Source organism: Heterocephalus glaber, unplaced genomic scaffold (assembly GCF_053883595.1).
Source record: "Heterocephalus glaber isolate CG9 unplaced genomic scaffold, H.glaber_assembly_v1.0 deba00001504, whole genome shotgun sequence".
In the NCBI taxonomy this organism is placed as follows: Eukaryota; Metazoa; Chordata; class Mammalia; order Rodentia; family Bathyergidae; genus Heterocephalus; species Heterocephalus glaber.
The window spans coordinates 44,973,062-44,990,288 of record NW_028258324.1 but is presented as its reverse complement, the minus strand read 5'-3'; the positions used below and the strand labels follow the sequence as shown (position 1 = coordinate 44,990,288).

The window sequence follows — 17,227 nt, the reverse complement described above, 5'->3', positions numbered from 1 at the left end:
TCCATTGTTGTAAGACACCAACCTTCCCTAGTCTACTGATAGAACTTTCCAGTTTGACCTCCCGCCTCTGCTTTCATTGCTTTCCAACTGAGTCTCAATTTAAAAACACAAATCTGACTTGTTACTCTTCTGTTTTTAGTCAGTGTCTTCCTGGCTCCCTGTTGGTTCCACTGCACCATCCAAAATCTTGATATGTCTTCTTCCCTCTTAACTTTGGCACCAACCTCTTGTGCTCTTTCCTTTCACTGCAATACAGCTCACTGATGTGGCTAGCTATGAGTTTCTGAGACCTGAAAAGCCCCACCAGACTCCAGGTGCTCAAGGATTGCCTGGCAGACAAGAGCTGACCAAGTGAAATCTGCCATCCCAAGCAGATACGGTGCTATTTGAAGTATTCTCTGCTCTCAGCTGCTAACTTGAGTCACACCCTATATTGCTTTAATCACATCAAGTCTTGCGAAAAGAAAAAGGCTCTCTTATCAGAAGTGAAAGGCAAGTATGGCCCTGTGGATGTGGAAGACTCCACAGGAAGGAGAGCTATAGATAGCAAGGATGTCAACATTGATCTCTTTGGATCTGAGGATAAAGTGAAGAAGCAAAAGTGCTAAGGGAAGTATACCTTGCACAGTATGAACCAAAGAAAGCCAAAACACCTGCACTTGCTGACACATCTTCCATCTCACAAGTTGCACAACCTTGGGATGGCGAGATAGACATGTCTCAACTAGGAGTGCATCAGAAGCATGTGATTAAATGGCTTGGTCTGCTATGGGCCTCCCTTAAGCTAGCCCTGGTAAGATATGGAATTTTAAATCTTCAAATACAGTGTGAGGTTAAGACGACGAAGTTGTAACAGAGAGCAGTGGAGGAACAGGTCGCTGCTTTTGAGGACTAAGTGCAGGCCATGGATGTGCTGCTTTTGAAAAGATCTAAATTCTATCCTGGATCACTGCACTTCAAAAAATCTTGAAAGATAAAAACAAACATAAACTCTTGACATACAAGATCCTTCCTGAGCCATCCTGTCTGAGCTGCACTAGACTCATCTTTTCATTGCAGTCCCATACAGATTATTTCCTCCAGATATACTGTTAAAACAAATTACGGTTTTCTTTTAAATTTTTATGTTATATTTTATTTTTTTAAATTTTGAGGTAAATCTGCCTAAGTTGCTAAATTGTGCAGGCTGAGCTTGAACTTGCAGTCCTGAGTCCTGAAATGTTTACAGGAGTGAGCAGTCACATCCAGCTGAACTATGGTTTTCCTAAAGGGGAAATCTTGTTTCTATCTTGCTCTTCTCACTAACTGGGAAAAAAAAAATCACCTTCAAAAGAGTAAGCTTACAGAAAAATAAGCTCTTAACAATCCATACAGAATTCCTATATTCTTCCTTTTTTCCAGCTGGGCTGGAATTTCATGCTGGCATGCTTGCCTGTATGCTTGTCTGCTCCAGGTCTGTGAGTTTCTTAAGGAAAGAGTGTTGCCTCATAGCCCTCTGTATCCTCAGTCTAGCAAAGTAGCTGAGACTGAATAAATATTTGTTGAATGAAGTAACAAGAAAAGAACCTGACTATATCTTAAGCACCTGGGTTAGTGATTTGATTTCAATGTCAAAGGAGAAAAGACAAATACTAGGGATGAGAACCCAATCCTTTGTATAAGCTCACTAAATCTAAGTTTATCTAATTCCAATGAACTCCTATCTGTTTAAAACAATGGGAAAATTAAGTGGTGAAGTGAAAGAAAAAACAAAACTTGTTTAAGCCTTACCAAAACCTGTGTTACAAGAACCAAGAACAAGGGAGGAAAGTGTCAGGAGTGTTAGGAGACAATTCTTCAAGGTCTCTTGCATTTCTTACAAAAAGTACCCACAGCAGGGTAGGGTGTAGCTCAGTGGTACAGTGCTTACCTAGGATGCATGAGCCCTGGGTTTGATCCCTGGCATCGGGGGAAAATCCACAGCTTGCTTATTTCCTGGAAGGATATTTATACAGCAAGCAGCCTTGGAAGATGGCAAAGAGTGTCTCCTACCAGGGCTGAGGGCAGAGTTCCTTCCTGAGTACAACAGTAAAGATAATTCTCTTTGTAAGAATAAATGTTGTCCACGTTTGCTAGTGTGTTTCTTGCAAGACCAACGGTTTTCTAAGCTCTGTGTTTCTGAGCTGTGACTGTGTGCCTGGTGTCCATTTGCACCACTCATCACCACCCTCATGAAACAGGTGGAAAGGAAGGGCATGGCAACCCTATAAAACATGGCACTCACACTGCATGTTTTGGACTAAAGGATTGATAAAGACATTTGTCTTTAACTCAAGAATGTCTTCTGTCAGCAGCTATGAACAGTGGCAGACTAACCTGTTACCTTGCAAGTACAGTAAAATTTTATACACTTCACAGTTCTTGCCTAGAAGAACTAAAGATAAATTCTAAACAAAAACAAAAGAGAGGTGCTTAATAAATGTTTTTAGAAGTAAATAATGCCAGAAAATAAATCTTTTTTATACTGGGTAGAAGTTGAGAACATAGATTTTAGTCAGCCTGGGTTTATAGCCAAACTCTTCCAGCTTTTAACTGTGTGGCCAGTCTCCAGAGCTTCATACCTTTATATGAAGGGCTTTCTCCAGAAACCCTTAATGTCCCTGGACTTCACTTTCTTCATCACAAATTGCAGACAGCGATATTACCTTTTCATATGCTCGTGTGTGGATTAAATGAAGTAAAATATGTAAAGTACTCAAAATTTTCCTAGCATATAATAAGTGATATTTAAGAAAAATATTCTGGTGCTTGAATTTTATTCCATGGATAATCACCTTAAGAAAGATAATAATGTTACCAGGATTTACTGTAAAAATCAATCTTGATAAAAATTAAATGGAGCAGTACTCCCTACCTCCCCCCTGCATAAAAACATAACTCAGCCTTTACAAAGGAACGAAATGTCATTTGTGACAATATGGACAGAACTGGAGATCATTACTGTTAAATGAAATAAACCAGGCCCAGAAAGTGAAGTGCTGCATAGTCTCACTCATACACGGAATCTAATGAACTTGAGAGTAGAATGGAGGTTACAGTGGGCTAAAAGGCTGAAGAAAGGTGGGGGGAGGAAGAGGAATGGGGAAATGTTGATGAATGGGCATTGAGTATTAGTGTGATAGTAGCAAGAAGTTGTGTTCTATTGTAGAGTGGCCACAGGTAACAAAACAGTGTACTGTGTAATTTTAAAAAGCTAGAAGAATCCAGGTGTGTTGTTGCACACCTGCAATCCCAGGTTTCTGGTAGGGTGAGGCAGAAGGATCACAAGTTTGAGACCAGTGGGGCAAATCTGGCAACTTAGTGTGAACGTGTCTCAAAGTAAAAATAAAAAGAGTTGAGGATATAGCACAGTGCAAAGTCCGTGTGTCCAATGCCCATTACAGAAATAAAGCTAGAAAAAAAGGATTTTGAATATTTTCAATATTTCAAGAATGATGAATAAGGAAATAGGCTTACCCTGATTTGAGCATTACACAATGTATACATGTATCAAAATAGCACCTGCTAACCCATAAAATACTTTAAAATTTAATGATACATACAATAAAAATAATGATTTGAGAAGCTATGAAAGAGATAAACCAAGACATAACTATAATACTGTAGGAACAAAAATAGTATAGCTAGGCTTAAGTGCTGAAAACAGGAATAAGAACTAATTCAAAACATATTTCTTTTCTTGTGCTCATATAATTATAAATACTGATAGAAATATAAACTTAATAGAACTATAAATATTAACTTACATTTATACAATGTCCATATAAAAGGCCTTTCACAATCAAGTCACCTAAAGCTCATAATATAACTACAAGGTAAACTGGAAGAAAGGTAACAGAAATAATGTTTCCAATGAAAAAAAGAGGATGATGGGCAAAGTGTCTGAAAATATGCAGGAGACAATGGTGATCTGAGATGGTCTATGGGTATTCGGAACCGGAAACACATAAAGATGATGTTCATATTTGAAAATACAAGTCCACAGCTTCGAAGAGATTGATGCTTGAATGTACCAATCTGGGTTAGAATACAGCCCATGATAGAAGCCAGGGTAAATGAAGAAGCAAACATGTGGCATGAGCAGAGTAGAAAGAATAAAGAGAGAAGGTAAAAAAAATAAAGGTGCCAGTGGAGAAGGAGACTACAGATGACAATAATTGTACAAAGGAAAAGCGCAAGGAAAAGCAGAAAACAGGAATAGCTGGTCATGCCACATGCTATGAGATAACCATGCCACATGCTTATAAAATAAGAAGAAAGTTTAGCAGGGGAAGCCAGATAGCAATGGGTGAAATGATTAATTATAAGAAAGCAAGCAGCACCAGCGACCTGTTCTTGAGAAACTGAACGTGCAAGGGAGAAGAAGCCAGGTCAAGATACAGGTGTACACAGACAAGACAGAGCACAGAGATGGAAAAAGGGAGACTTGGATACATTTGGCATAAGAGGGTGGAAAACACTTGAAAAGAGCTGGAAATAAAAGAAAGAAAAGAGATTACCTACAGAGAATCTATTTAAAAGATGAAATCCAGAAAATACAGGGAAAGGTTTACCGTGGAACAACAGTAAAAGAATTAATTCCATGAGAGAAAAAAGAAAGAAATAAAGATATGGGGGAAAATCCTTAAACAAATAACAGAGACACTAAGAAAATGTATATAAATATAACATCAATTTTTATCAGTAAAGTATGGATTGCTAAAACTACAGAACAGAGGTTTGGGTTTAGTTGGGGAATAGGAGGAAGAAGGGCTACTTCTAAAGCTAAACAGGCCTAGTCTAAGTCCAAAGATTAGAGATGCTTATAAGTTGAATGAAGAGATCAAGGGTGGAAAGCCCACTGCAGAGGATGACAATTAGGAAAAGGCTACAGAGAAGACAGGATGGATCCAGAGTTCATCCCTCCATGTCACAGGTAGGGAACTTCAGGCAAGTTACCTGACTTCGGTGCACCTCAGTTTCCTCATCTGAAAAAATTTCCATATTATATACTTCACATGACTATTGTTGGAATTAAAGATAGTCATAAATACAAATTGCTAAATGTTATTCATTCATTAAAAAGTGCACACAGCCTTTTCTTTCTAAATTTGAATGTTCATCAATGTGGCTGATAAAAAATTTTGAACTAATTTACGCTAATGAGTAAATGGCAAACCACAGGCCATCTTAAAACTATACCTTTATTAGACACAGACATCTCGTTTGCTCATGCTATGACCTGAATATTGTTTTCTTCTAAAAATTCATATACTGAAATCCTAACCTCAAAGCAGTGGTAGCGGACAGTGGGAAGTGATTAAGTCATAGGCGGGAATCCTCAAGAATAGGATCAGTGGCTTTTTAAAACAGACCCAAAAGAGCTCATTTGTCCTTTCGTCACATGAGGACACAGGTAGATCTATGAGCCAATGAATAGTCTCTGCCAGACACCAGAGAAGTCTGCCTTGATGCTGGACTTTCTAGTTCCACAACTCTTGAGAAATAAGCATTAGTTGTTCATAAGCCATCCAGCTTATGGCCTTTCGTTATAGCATCTAGAACACACTGACGTAGTTCAATTTCAGTTTGTCATAAGAAAATTTTTTTTTAAAGTTTCATGTCTGTAATCACAGCACTTGGTAAGCTGAAACAGGAGGATCACCATTGAGTTGGAGGTCAGCCTAGCCTACATAGTGAGATCAAGATAGCCTGAACTACAATAGTGAGACCCTGTCCCCATAAAACAGTAATCATAATAAAAACAAGTCCCAGCACAGTATGGGACACAAAACAACTGTAAATTCCTCTTTTATTATTCCAAATTATTACCATAATTTCTTGACATGCTTTGTTTTAAAATTCATTGATTCTTCATTAAAATCTAAAGCTGTGCCACTCCCGTTCTGATCCCAAGTTTCTACATCAGCTACAGAAGGCTGAAGTGAAACATAATTCTGTGCCTGCCTGGTGGGGGCCAGAGGTGGATATACAGTGTTGTATTTAGTATATCTTGAATGTATGTAGAAAGTGCCTGCAACAGATATACATGTTAGAGGATGGATGGATGGGAGATGTCCTACACAGTTTAGGACAAAGTAGTCACACGTTCTTAAAATTTCCTCTAGGTATCTGAGAAACCAAACCTCTGTTTGCCTCAGTGTCCTTGTGTTCCAGAAGCTTGAACTACTGGCTCTGCCTTTATTCATTTCTTCCTAGTATGATATCTGACTCAATTTCATGACCCTTTTTCATCATATTATGCCAGCATTTATAAGAGTATATTCCAAAGTATAAATATTAATAGAATGCATCATATCTAGTCATTTCCCCTGGATGTCTTAAAGGCCTGGGTTGAGTTTATTTCCTCCTATTTAATCATTTAGAAAACATTTGCAGAGTGCCATTAACATAAATAAACTCTTCAATATCCCTTCATCAAATTGCCATCACCAGTTAAAACTCTCCATTTCATACTGCACTTAAGATACCTTTCCCCACTCCACAATTCCCAGTTTAACTCTAGCCTATCATTTTAATACGTAAGCACCTGCAGGCATAAAAGAGCAGGAGAAATTTTATGCAGTGTCTATGAGGTGCAGAGAAATAAGATCTTACTTGTGAGGAACCATCCCACCCATTACAAGACAATTAGCATTCTAACCTAGCACCAGATGCCAATAGAAAAACCCTATAGCTATTATAACAATCAAAAGTGGCCACAAAAATTGCTTAATACCTACTTGGTAGAAGGCACCCAGCTCAGTTCCCATTGAGAATGTCTGAATACAATTAAAAAGAATCTCTCTCTCCCCTACCCTTCAGCCCTCTGTATTCTACCCCTGAGCTACATCCCCAGCTCTCTTCATTTTTTGTTTTGAGACAGGGTCTCACTGAGTTTCCCAGGCTATCCTTAAATTTGCCATCCTTCTGCTGCAACCTTCCAGAGTGCTGGGCTTACAGGTGTGTGCCACCATGCCCAGCTTAAAAAAACTTTTTAAAAAACAGGCTAGGGCCGGATGTTGTGAAATAAGATATATGGTAAGAACTTCAGCTCTGGAATCAAACTACCTAGATTCACATACACCATTCTGAATTACTGAAGAGTCAACTTAAACTTACTGTGACTTTCTTCATCATAAAATAGGAATAATAATATTGTTACCTCCTTGGGTTAGTTACATGAAATATTACACATGAAGCACCTAGAAATTTTCCTGGCATGTAAGTGAGAATTCAAATGAATTAATTATTAGCTGTAATTTACTGTGCCTATTTACACAGTAGGTACTTAGGCACTCTTTATGGAATACTGATTTTATGGATCTGCCTAGCCTCAGTTACCCAAGTTTAGTAAATGTGACCAAACAAGATCATCAGACAGATCAATTATTATTAGAATGGAAAAATCCATACGTCATAATCTTTTGTTTCATTAAAAACATTTATCTTGGAAACATGTTTACCTTCTGAGGAATACACCATAAATGCAATGTATTATGCTTAAGCTAACAATTAGATGCATAGCCCTTTCCTATTTTCAGCTGTCACTCTGGCTCCCCCAATTCTGTTCAAGTACAAGATCAGCAACATAAATCTTTCACCTGTGTTAATGATCTGTAAGTGCCAGTCAGTAAAATGATGCATTCCCTTTATTGGGCTTCACCTCATTAGAAACCTGCTTTCACTGATAATGGACCTCAGAGGTCAATAAAAATCTCAGGGAGAATTCTGTCTCATTTACTAGATGGACAGGTGTGTGGAAGCCACGTGTTATACATGGTTTCATTCCACATGCCAACAAAAATTGCAAAGGCATCTTCAGAAATCCAGTGTTAAATCCCAACATGGTTCCTGCTAAAGAAACCACCATTAACTCTAATTTGAGAAGACTAAATTTAAATTTGATTGGATTTTCCCCACCCAGATTTCAGAAAGTACTAAGAGTCATCACAGTGGTCTCAATAACTCATCTCTATTAAACACTCAAGAAGTTATATTGGTTTTCATATCCAATTTCATTTCACCTGGTAAATAAGTGAGCTGCAAGAGCAGCCTCCTTAAAGAAAATGCTATGTCATCCCTCCAGCCTTTTCAACAAAAGAGTCAATATTGAAACATGAGTTAAAACAGTTAAGTAATGTAAAAGTGGTGTGTCCTATTATTTCTCAGTGTCTCCCCAAAGGTATTATTCAGGCTCAGTGTGCACAGGTGGTGATTCTGAACCTACCTAATAAGGCAACCTGGGATCCACTTTAATAACATCACTTGCAAAGGTAAGAGCAAGCCTACTGGGCAATTTCTAAGATGTGAAGGCTTATGCATGCACAAGCTACCCAGAGCGAGATGTCTTCCAAGACAAACTGAAAAGTCTAAATCAACCTCTTCAAAATAAACAAGGCAAATTTTATATTCAAGAAAAATCACATTCACAGAAATCCCCTGCATTTCTGCCAAAGACATATTTACAAACTCTGGAGACAAAAAGTTGTGTAATGTCACTGACATCCTGGCCATGTCTCAAGATTTATAGTTCGTGACATTTGCAGTAACCAGAGAGCAAATTCAATCTCACCTGAGAGGGATGAAATATGGAAATGTAAAGTGAACCCAAAACCAGTATTTTTCTTATAGGAAAAAGTGAAGCCCTTGAAAGGTAAGGATACTTTTGTGCACTTATCTCAACCATTTTCTATTATAAAATATTCACATTTTATAAAAGCAAAGGCAAAGCAAAGAAGTAGCAAAAAACGTTTAAATGTTCAAAATACTCTGGTGTCTGTCTATTCATAACCTCTTGAGAGCAGAAACGGAAGAGCAGAATTTGATCTGTCTTCTCTCTCAGACAGTTCGATGACGATCCCGCTGATGCTACAGATTTCAGCAAAAACTTCTCCAGCCAGTCAAGGAGACCAGGCAATTTGCAAAGACGGATTCCTATGGGATCCTGGTCGCCCTTGACACAGTGATCAAGAATTAGTATTTCCTAGCTTTCATCAGTCCTAGTCTGGAAACAAAACCATATCCCCGCGCGCTCAGACCATGCGCTTCCAGTCATCTCCCAACTCTTCAGTTCCCCACTAGCATCCAAGTAGCTGCGCGAGTCGCCCTTCATTCTGCCACTGACACGCTAATCTCCTGACTCCTCACTTCGTCTCACTCAACAAAACCTGTGGAATAATCCATTCCTCGGACTTGACGGTATCTTTCAAAATCAATCCAGGTGCATGAGCTTGCTTGGTTTCTACAAAGAAGCCAACGTGAAGAAACTCGCTCTTCCACAGAATTTCATTCAAAACCCTGTTAGAAAGTGGCACTCGCAAACAGAAAATTAACTGAAACTCGCACCACGGAGAAGCACGCACACAACCATACACGCACGGACACACTCTAGCTTGGGGGGGGGGAACCTGTCAGACACTCAGAAAGTAGAAAGCACATGGCCCCAGGTCGCGGTTTCAGCTCGAGGCTGGCGCTCCGCCGGGGACATCCCGGAGACGCCGCCCAGTGCCCGGTGCCGGCGGGCGCTTCCCCCTCAGTGCCCTCCCGGCTCCAGCGGCTCGGTCGCGGGGTCCGCGGCGGGTGTGGAAGGGGCGGGGGCGCGCGGGCGCTCCTCGCTCCGTTCTCTCGAGGACCCGCGGGCGCCACTTACGTGCCGGGCTGGAGCTGTAGGGCGCTTCCTGGCGGCCAGCTGGCGGCCAACCAGCCGCAGAAGCACCAGAGCCACAGTCGCGAGGTCATCTCCGCAAGGCCGAGCCGCTACGGCTACAGCCCGAGCTGCGCACCTCGCGCGGCTCGGGATCCCTAAGTCCGACGCCGGCGCAGAAGTTGGGCTCCTCGGGCAGAAGTTGGAGCACAGGGCTCGCTGCGGGGCCGGCGAGTGCGTCTCCGCGAGGAGGGCGCGGCTACAGCTCAATCCTGGCCGGCGAGCGCGGGCGGCCGGGCGCGAGGAGCGGCGGGCAAGTCCCGGCGCGGTGGCCGGCGAGCTGCTCGGCCCTGCTCCGCTGGGAGCGACTGGAGCTGAGCGGGCCCAGCGGCCCCCGCAGCCCCGGTGCCATGGAAACGCGCTCGCGGCCCTCTGGCCCGGCCCCTCCGGAGCGCTTAAAGAGACAGCCCCGTCGCTACCGCGCGCGCCGAGCGCCACTGGGCGTCCCCACCCCTGCGCCCTCCTCACCCCTCCCCACCAGAGCAGGGCGGGGGCTGGGCGCGGGGGACCCGAGAGGTAGCAGGGACACCCAAGGAGAAGGGGCTTCACCGAACCCGGCGCCTAACTCCACTCCCAGCCTCGTCCCAGCCGCCCTCCAAACACACCTCCCCAGACCCCGCGGGAGAGGCTGAGCAGCTCCAGTTTCCCCCTCCTGCAACCTCCGGCTCTGAACCTAACCCGCTGCGCGTCTGCCACTGGCGGAGACCAAAGGCTGACTTTTGATTCTCTCTCATTCTGCTCCCTCCCCACCTCGAGTCTGGGGAGTGGGTCGGAGCAGGAACGAGAGGTGTGTTTGAAGTGGGGACCAAACGGCAGTTGAGTCAAATCTCCTGCCAAATCGACAGTTGCAGGACGCTTTGCTGGCTCATCCAGAAATCCTCCTTACTCAAGATGAGATAATCTCCCTCCGTTTTATTTGGCCACCGTCTCCCTCACTGTAGGCAGCAGAGTTATAAGGAGCCAACGTTCTACACGCCTACCCCCTCCTTCCCTTCCAAACGGCTCCTTTCCCCCAAACGTACTGAGAAGCAGCCAGCTGCTAGCCCCCACGGCCCTTCCAGCGGGAACAGCGTCTGCTCCGAACCGGAGCTCGACTGCGGCGCTGGCCAGCGCGGGGAGCCAGGAGCAGCGCGGCCGCCAGCAGCTCCTGCCCGAGGCTGTGCCTCTGCCCGGCGCCAGCTGCTGTCTGGAAGGCCACAAACCTCTGGAGTCTGTTTTCTGAAAATAAAAAATCTATGGTGCATCGTGCCCTCCGACAAGGACAGCCCAGGCTCCGCAGCGATAATCTGCATTTTAGTACTGCAGAAAATGGAATAATCTGCAGTAGGACAACTGTTTTCTTTTATTCCTAAACTTAACCCAAAGTGGCTGTGCAATGATTCATTCATAGAAACTTAGTGCTACCGCCTGAGTTCTTCAGTCCCAGGAGCCCTAAAATGATCTTCCTCAGAAGGTGTTTTGGACTTCCTCTTGCCCTTCATAGTTGATTTAATCACGTGGTCCCTTAGGTTTAGTCTTCTAGGTCGCCCCCCGCCCCCCAGTGCTTTTTCTGTCTCTAAAGAATTGGACAGTTACAGGAGGGACTGAAGAGCACACTTTTGGGAGTCCCCTGAAAAGGAAAGAGGTGGGGTGCGAAAGAACCATACCACCCCTGAATTCTTTAGCATTTGGTAACTTTGCTGCCCTTGACTTTCAGGGTTTGGAATTCCTGTCACCTTTCAATATCTTTTATTCCTCTTAGACTTACCTAGATTTTCTTTTTAATTTTTATTGAAGTTTAACCTAGAACAAAGTGAAAAACTCAGAAATACCCTAGATGACCTCTTTACTTTTGGCAAATGTCTTTAATAAACAATTTTAGAGCCATTTACACAATAGAAATCATTATTTAAACCCTTGTATTTCATAAAAGAGGGATTCATTCTTACTCGCTTTTCTAAATGCCAGTTATACATGAACCAGGCCTTCTGCAAGCTCAGAGACAGAGCTGGTGACTGAGCTGCTATCAGCTGGACATGTATTGTCACTTGGCTAACTCTTAACTAGTTCTGATAGTGACAGGCCAGCCATAGGTTGGTAAAACACACTGACAATTTTAAAATCTACTTTTTACTCTTACCACTAACTTCTAAACCATTTGACAGCTTTGTTAACGAGTGTCAACACCGATTGCATAATTTCAATTTCGCCTCTCCTACTTTTTCTTTCCCTCTTCTAGGGAGGTGCACTCAAAATGACCCAAGGTAGGCAGGGCACCATGAGGGTCAGAAGGGAGGAAAGAAATTACACAAAATAACGGTGGCTTCTGAACTGCACAGTACTAATTGTGTAAGATATACAAGCGAATACAAAGATTGAGTTTTCTAGTTTGTCTTTTGAAACCTAAAGTTCCCAGGTTTTTCAATTCAGTTTGTTCTTAATTATTTTAATGTAAACTTATACCAAAAGATGATGGTATAGATTAACTGTTCTTTGAAATTTCCTGTGACTTGCTAATCCTTTCTTTGCTTTTAGACTAGATTTAACTCTGCAGGGGTCTATCTTCAGCTTTCTGCCTTTCACCCCTACTGGAATATAAAAAATTTCTAAACATTTTTTCTTTACATTAAAGAAAGTCTTACATAAATAATAATCATATTTATTACAAGGTCACATTTTAGTAAACCACAGCTGAAACTAGGGACTATTTTCAGAGCTAAGTAATGTAAAATGGGGAAAATGTAGGCTATCTGTATGTTTGTTTAGTAAAGGACAGCTTAGGTACATGGGAAGTAAATGAGTGCATTGAAACTCACAGATTAGAGATACTTCCTCTCATGCACATTTGTTTGAAAGCATATATTATTACAGATGAATATATAAAGTACTTTGGATGTGACAGGCTAAATATTAGTGCACATTTCACAAAGTGAGGTTGATTTCAAATTATTCTAACATGGATTATAATATGAACATAATGCTATATAAGCAATTATCATTAAATGAAACAGAATAAGTATTAAAATTTTGTCATTAACTGGAAAACCCTGATTTGAATTTAGTTCCCCTTTTACAGTATATTCATAAAATTTAAAAATAACTGGTTATTTGGTTTGGTTGATTATGCCATATTCTAAAAAAGGCCAGCATTATGAAACTTGTTAACTATAGTCATATATTGAAATAAAAATGTAATTTGGTGGTTTTGGGTGCTATGAGGATACAAAATGAGGCTAGATTCAGAAAAAAATTCTGCTTTTATTGCCCAAAGTGAAAAGACATTATTAAATTAGCAAAGCAAGAGAATGAACCAGGTACACAAGGAACCAATTGTTTAAACTGAAAAGAAATTTTGTGTTAATAATATTTCCTGCTCATAAATAAACTCCATGAGGGGAAGAAGAAACAAAATAATCATGAATTATATTTTGCTTTGGTGAATATTTACACTGACAGCCTTATCAGGCTCTTACAGATAGGTTGGATATAGCAGATAGATGTTTTCTCTGAGAGGAATGAAGAAGATGGGCGACTCATGAGGGCATGCCATACGACACCCTTCTCTTCTTCCCTCCCACCTGTATGAAAGGAGTAATACATTTAGCCAGCTTCTTCCATGTTAGGAGGAGATGGGGAAAGCCAATTTCATGCTTTTTGTATGCTGGTTGTAAAAAGGAATGCTTACCTAAAAAGAAATACAATCCGACCAGATGTTCGCAAAATCTTCCTCAGCGGCTGCCTGAAGCTTTACAGTCATCGAATACTTTATCTTCTCTTCTATCTTCTTCTAATTGAGAAATTGTTGATCCATGCAATTCAACAAGCAGGCTGCTGCAAAAATCTTCCTGCCAAAGTTTTTCAGCCCTGCTCTCCTTCTGCACACAATCTTCCAATATCTGTATGTGGCCAGAAAAATAAAAGAACAGGTCACTTCATTCACCAGGTATTGTGGGTTGAAAGAGGAGGAGGCCAAAAAGTGGTTCTTCCAAGGACAGCTTCCGTTACCTGAAAGTATAATAAATTGCCATTATAGAAATGCCTACAAACACTAATGAGCCATGTACATTGAAATCTTGATGTCAGGCAAAAGAGAATGAAATTCACCGAGGAACCATCTGGGATTGTCCCACCAAGATGTGAATAATCATTCTTTGATTTCATCTGCCACTAAATTTTGTCCCTATAGAAACACACACTCTCTTTCTATCTCTTCTCTTTCTCTCTCATCTCATCTCTTTGACTCTCCCGCTCTCTCTCTCTCTCTCTCTCTCTCTCTCAAACTCCTACCACATTTGTTTAGTGATTTATACATACTTTCACAGTACTGAGATGCTTGTTGGTCATAATGACTTAAAAATTATATGTAAGATATGAGGGAATCTCAGCTTTGGAATTACTTATATTTATTAGAATATAATTAGATTCCTTGCCCAGGCGTCCGTTTGCATTAAACTTTTTTGGAAAATATATTTTGTATGTAAATAAGCTAAAATACACATAACATTAAATTTATAATCTTAACTTTTTAAGTGTAAGTTCAGTAGTGTTAAGTATATTCACCTTATTATACAACAGATTTCTAGAACTTCATCTTGCAAAACTGAACCCCTATAGCCAGTAAACATTGTCTTTCTCTTTTCTCTCCAGACCTTAGCAATCACCTTCCTAATTTTTACTTCAATCTTGACCACTTTATATATTGTATAAGAGTAGAAGTATACTGTATTTGCATGCGTGTGTGTGTGTGTGTGTGTGTGTGTGTGATTGGCATATGTGCAATGGTATCTCATTGTTTTAATGTGCATTTCAATGATGATTAGTGTTGTCTAGCAATTTTTCATACACCTATTGGCCACTTTTATGTCTTCTTTGGAAAATGTCTATTCAGATCTCTGCTCATTTTTCAGTTGGGTTGTTTCCTTGCTTTTAAATTGCTTATTTTCCTTATGCATTTTTTTCACTCTTCAAGGGTTATTTGGTTATGTAGTTGGTATGACACTTAGTTGATTGCATTGTTCACAGGTAAACTTCCTGTTTACATTATATGGCCATGTATACCATATATATATATATGAGCAAGAGCAAGTTCATATATATATATATATATATATATATATATATATATTACACAGAATAAAATCCTTTAAAACAGTTATGCAAAAGACATGTAATATTGAATTTATACACTGGATCCAAGGTAGTGGCCACCTGAGAAAAAAGTCAGACTAGGCTTGGTTAATGAAGTTATATAACAGAGTAATATACATCTGGTTTGAAGGGCAACGGGAGCCTTTGCAACATAGGCCATGCTATCTCAGGCATGGTGAGGCTGCTTTGTACTGACCAATTTAGGACTACACAAGTGTCATGCAGTATCAGGATAGAACTATGGGGTTTTGTGAACCATTTCTATTTCTAACTTTGGGAAACTGATGTTTTTCCCAGGCCATTTTAATATTACTGCTTCAACCACAGATCAGATCAAAAGGACAACATGCACAACCTCCAGCTAAGTCCTCTTGTAGTCCAGACAGTGAAGAGGTGTGACACCAGAAGACTTTAAAATTGCAGTTCCTTTTGAATCTCCCACAAGGGATCTGCACTCTTCTTCAAACGAGCCTTTCCTCAGGAGTTAGAGACACCTTCGCAATGTCTGAGATCCCATTTTGTCGGAGGACACAAGGAACACTAAAGAAGACATCATACTTTATTCCACAGAGACCCTTAGTAGTGGCAGAAATTGGATGCACCCTCCTAGGATTCTTCATTATACTTTCTGCCAAATCTGCCACAGACACTCCAGTGGCCCAGGAAGTGTAGCCTTTGAGTTTGATCACTTCACAAGCACTGTCAAACACCTATTTGTGAGCCTCTTTCCATTGCTCCTTATCCCCATCAGTTCCTAACTCAGGGTCCAGATTCTTCAGGGAGACGCCAGCAACATTCACTCCATTCCACACAGGCTCACTAGAATCTCCATGCTCCCCGTGGATCCATCTACGGCAGCTTAGTGGGGGAACTCCCAGCCTTTCTCTCATCAGGTAACAGAACCAGGCTGAATTGCAGCCATTTTCAATAACATGGTTTTGGGGAAAGCCACTTATCTTCCAAGCCACATAGGTCGAGATATCCACTGGATTGGAAACTCACGGTTTGAGCTGTACTTTACAACATTAGGAATGATGAACTTAAAGATGTTCACATTACGCTGGACCAAATTAAGATGACTTTCTCCCTCTGGCTGACATACCTAGCAGTGATAATAACCACTTGGAGTTTGTGGTTACGTTATAGTCTTTGTCAGAGACAGTTTTTAGTATTCTAAGGAAAAAGCTGCCATGTTAAAGATCCATCATCTCATCAATTTGCTGGCAACAAGAGCAAGTTCATCTGCCAAGGTCCTTCATTGAGATACTGATGGCATAGGCCGTGCCAACAGCACCAACCGCAACAACTGTAATCTGATTGTGGGGCACCTGTTCTTCCTTAAGGAGATTCACAATCAGCTGATCCTTAAGACTAGCCAGTTTGATTTTTGTTTGTTTGGTTTTTTTGCTTTGTTTTTACCAGGAAACGAACTCAGGACCTTGCACTTGCCAGGCAGGCCAGTTTGGTGCCATTGAGATAAATCCCCAGGCTTTTTTTTTAGACAGGATCTTGCTCTGTAGTTCAGGCTAACCTTGAGTTCACTACATAGCCCAGGCTGGCCTTGAACTCCTGGCAATCCTCCTGCCTCAGCCTCTCAAGTGCTGGGGGATTACAGACGTGGGCCACCATACCTGGCTGAAACTGGCCGTTTTGGACTTAAAACCAAAAGGAACCTGGAGTGTGGGAGGGCACGTTGGGTGGGTGTTGGGTCACAAGGTTATGAGGTCTGGACTGGGCAGTGGTGGCTCCAGCACTCCTTATGTGTTCTGAATATTAACTCCTCAGATATATGGGTTTCCAGTATTTTCTCCCTTTCCATCGTTTGTTTGTCCCTCCACTCTGTTGATTGCTTCTTTTGCTGTGGAGTTTGACATAATTTCATTTGTCTATTTTTGCTTTTGTTGACTGTGCTTTTGGATTCATAACCTAAAGTCACCCTCCAATGAGTGGAGGGTTTTCCCTATATTTTCTCCTGCTAGTTTGTACTTTTGAGTCCTATGTTTAAATTGTTAATTCATATTGAGTTGATTTTTATATGTAGTGTAAGATAAGGGTCTAATTTTATTTTTCTGAATGTGGAAATCAAGTTGTCTCAATACCACTTATTTTTAAAAAAATGTCCTGTCCTCTTTACATATTCTTGATACCTTTGTAGAAAAAAAACTGATTCTGAATGCTTGGATTTATTTCTGGACTCTTAATCTGTTCCATTAGTCTGTATGTCTATTTTAAAGCCAGTACCACGCTATTTGATTTCTATGGCTTCGTGGTGTATCTTGAAGTCAGGTATTGGGATACTTCTAGCCATTTGCTTTTTGTTCAAGATTTTTTAGTTATTTGGGTTTTTAGTTTTCATAGTTCATATGAATTTTAGGA

The 17,227-nt window shown here is 41.0% G+C and overlaps 1 protein-coding gene and 1 pseudogene across 9 annotated transcripts in view; both read right to left on the bottom strand.

Annotated features, from left to right (window-relative positions):
* Positions 1-10,062, bottom strand: part of LOC101724814 (EGF-like and EMI domain-containing protein 1) — a 634,038-nt gene extending 623,976 nt beyond the window's left edge. For 4 of the 9 annotated variants that reach the window (XR_015441135.1, XM_087186964.1, XM_087186962.1 and 1 more), the window contains exon 1: positions 9,671-10,059. Coding sequence is in view for 7 of the 9 variants with exons in the window: in XM_087186964.1 (XP_087043090.1) it covers positions 9,671-9,759 (89 nt within the window). In the remaining 2 variants the exon portion in view is untranslated. Of the gene's footprint in view, positions 1-9,670 lie in introns of all 9 variants that reach the window. The other 5 variants (XM_087186961.1, XM_087186958.1, XM_087186963.1 and 2 more) reach the window with 4 other exon arrangements.
* Positions 10,063-15,262: 5,200 nt separating this feature from the next.
* On the bottom strand, positions 15,263-16,059 carry LOC101724464 (L-lactate dehydrogenase A chain pseudogene; annotated as a pseudogene).
* Between the last annotated feature and the right edge of the window lie 1,168 nt (positions 16,060-17,227).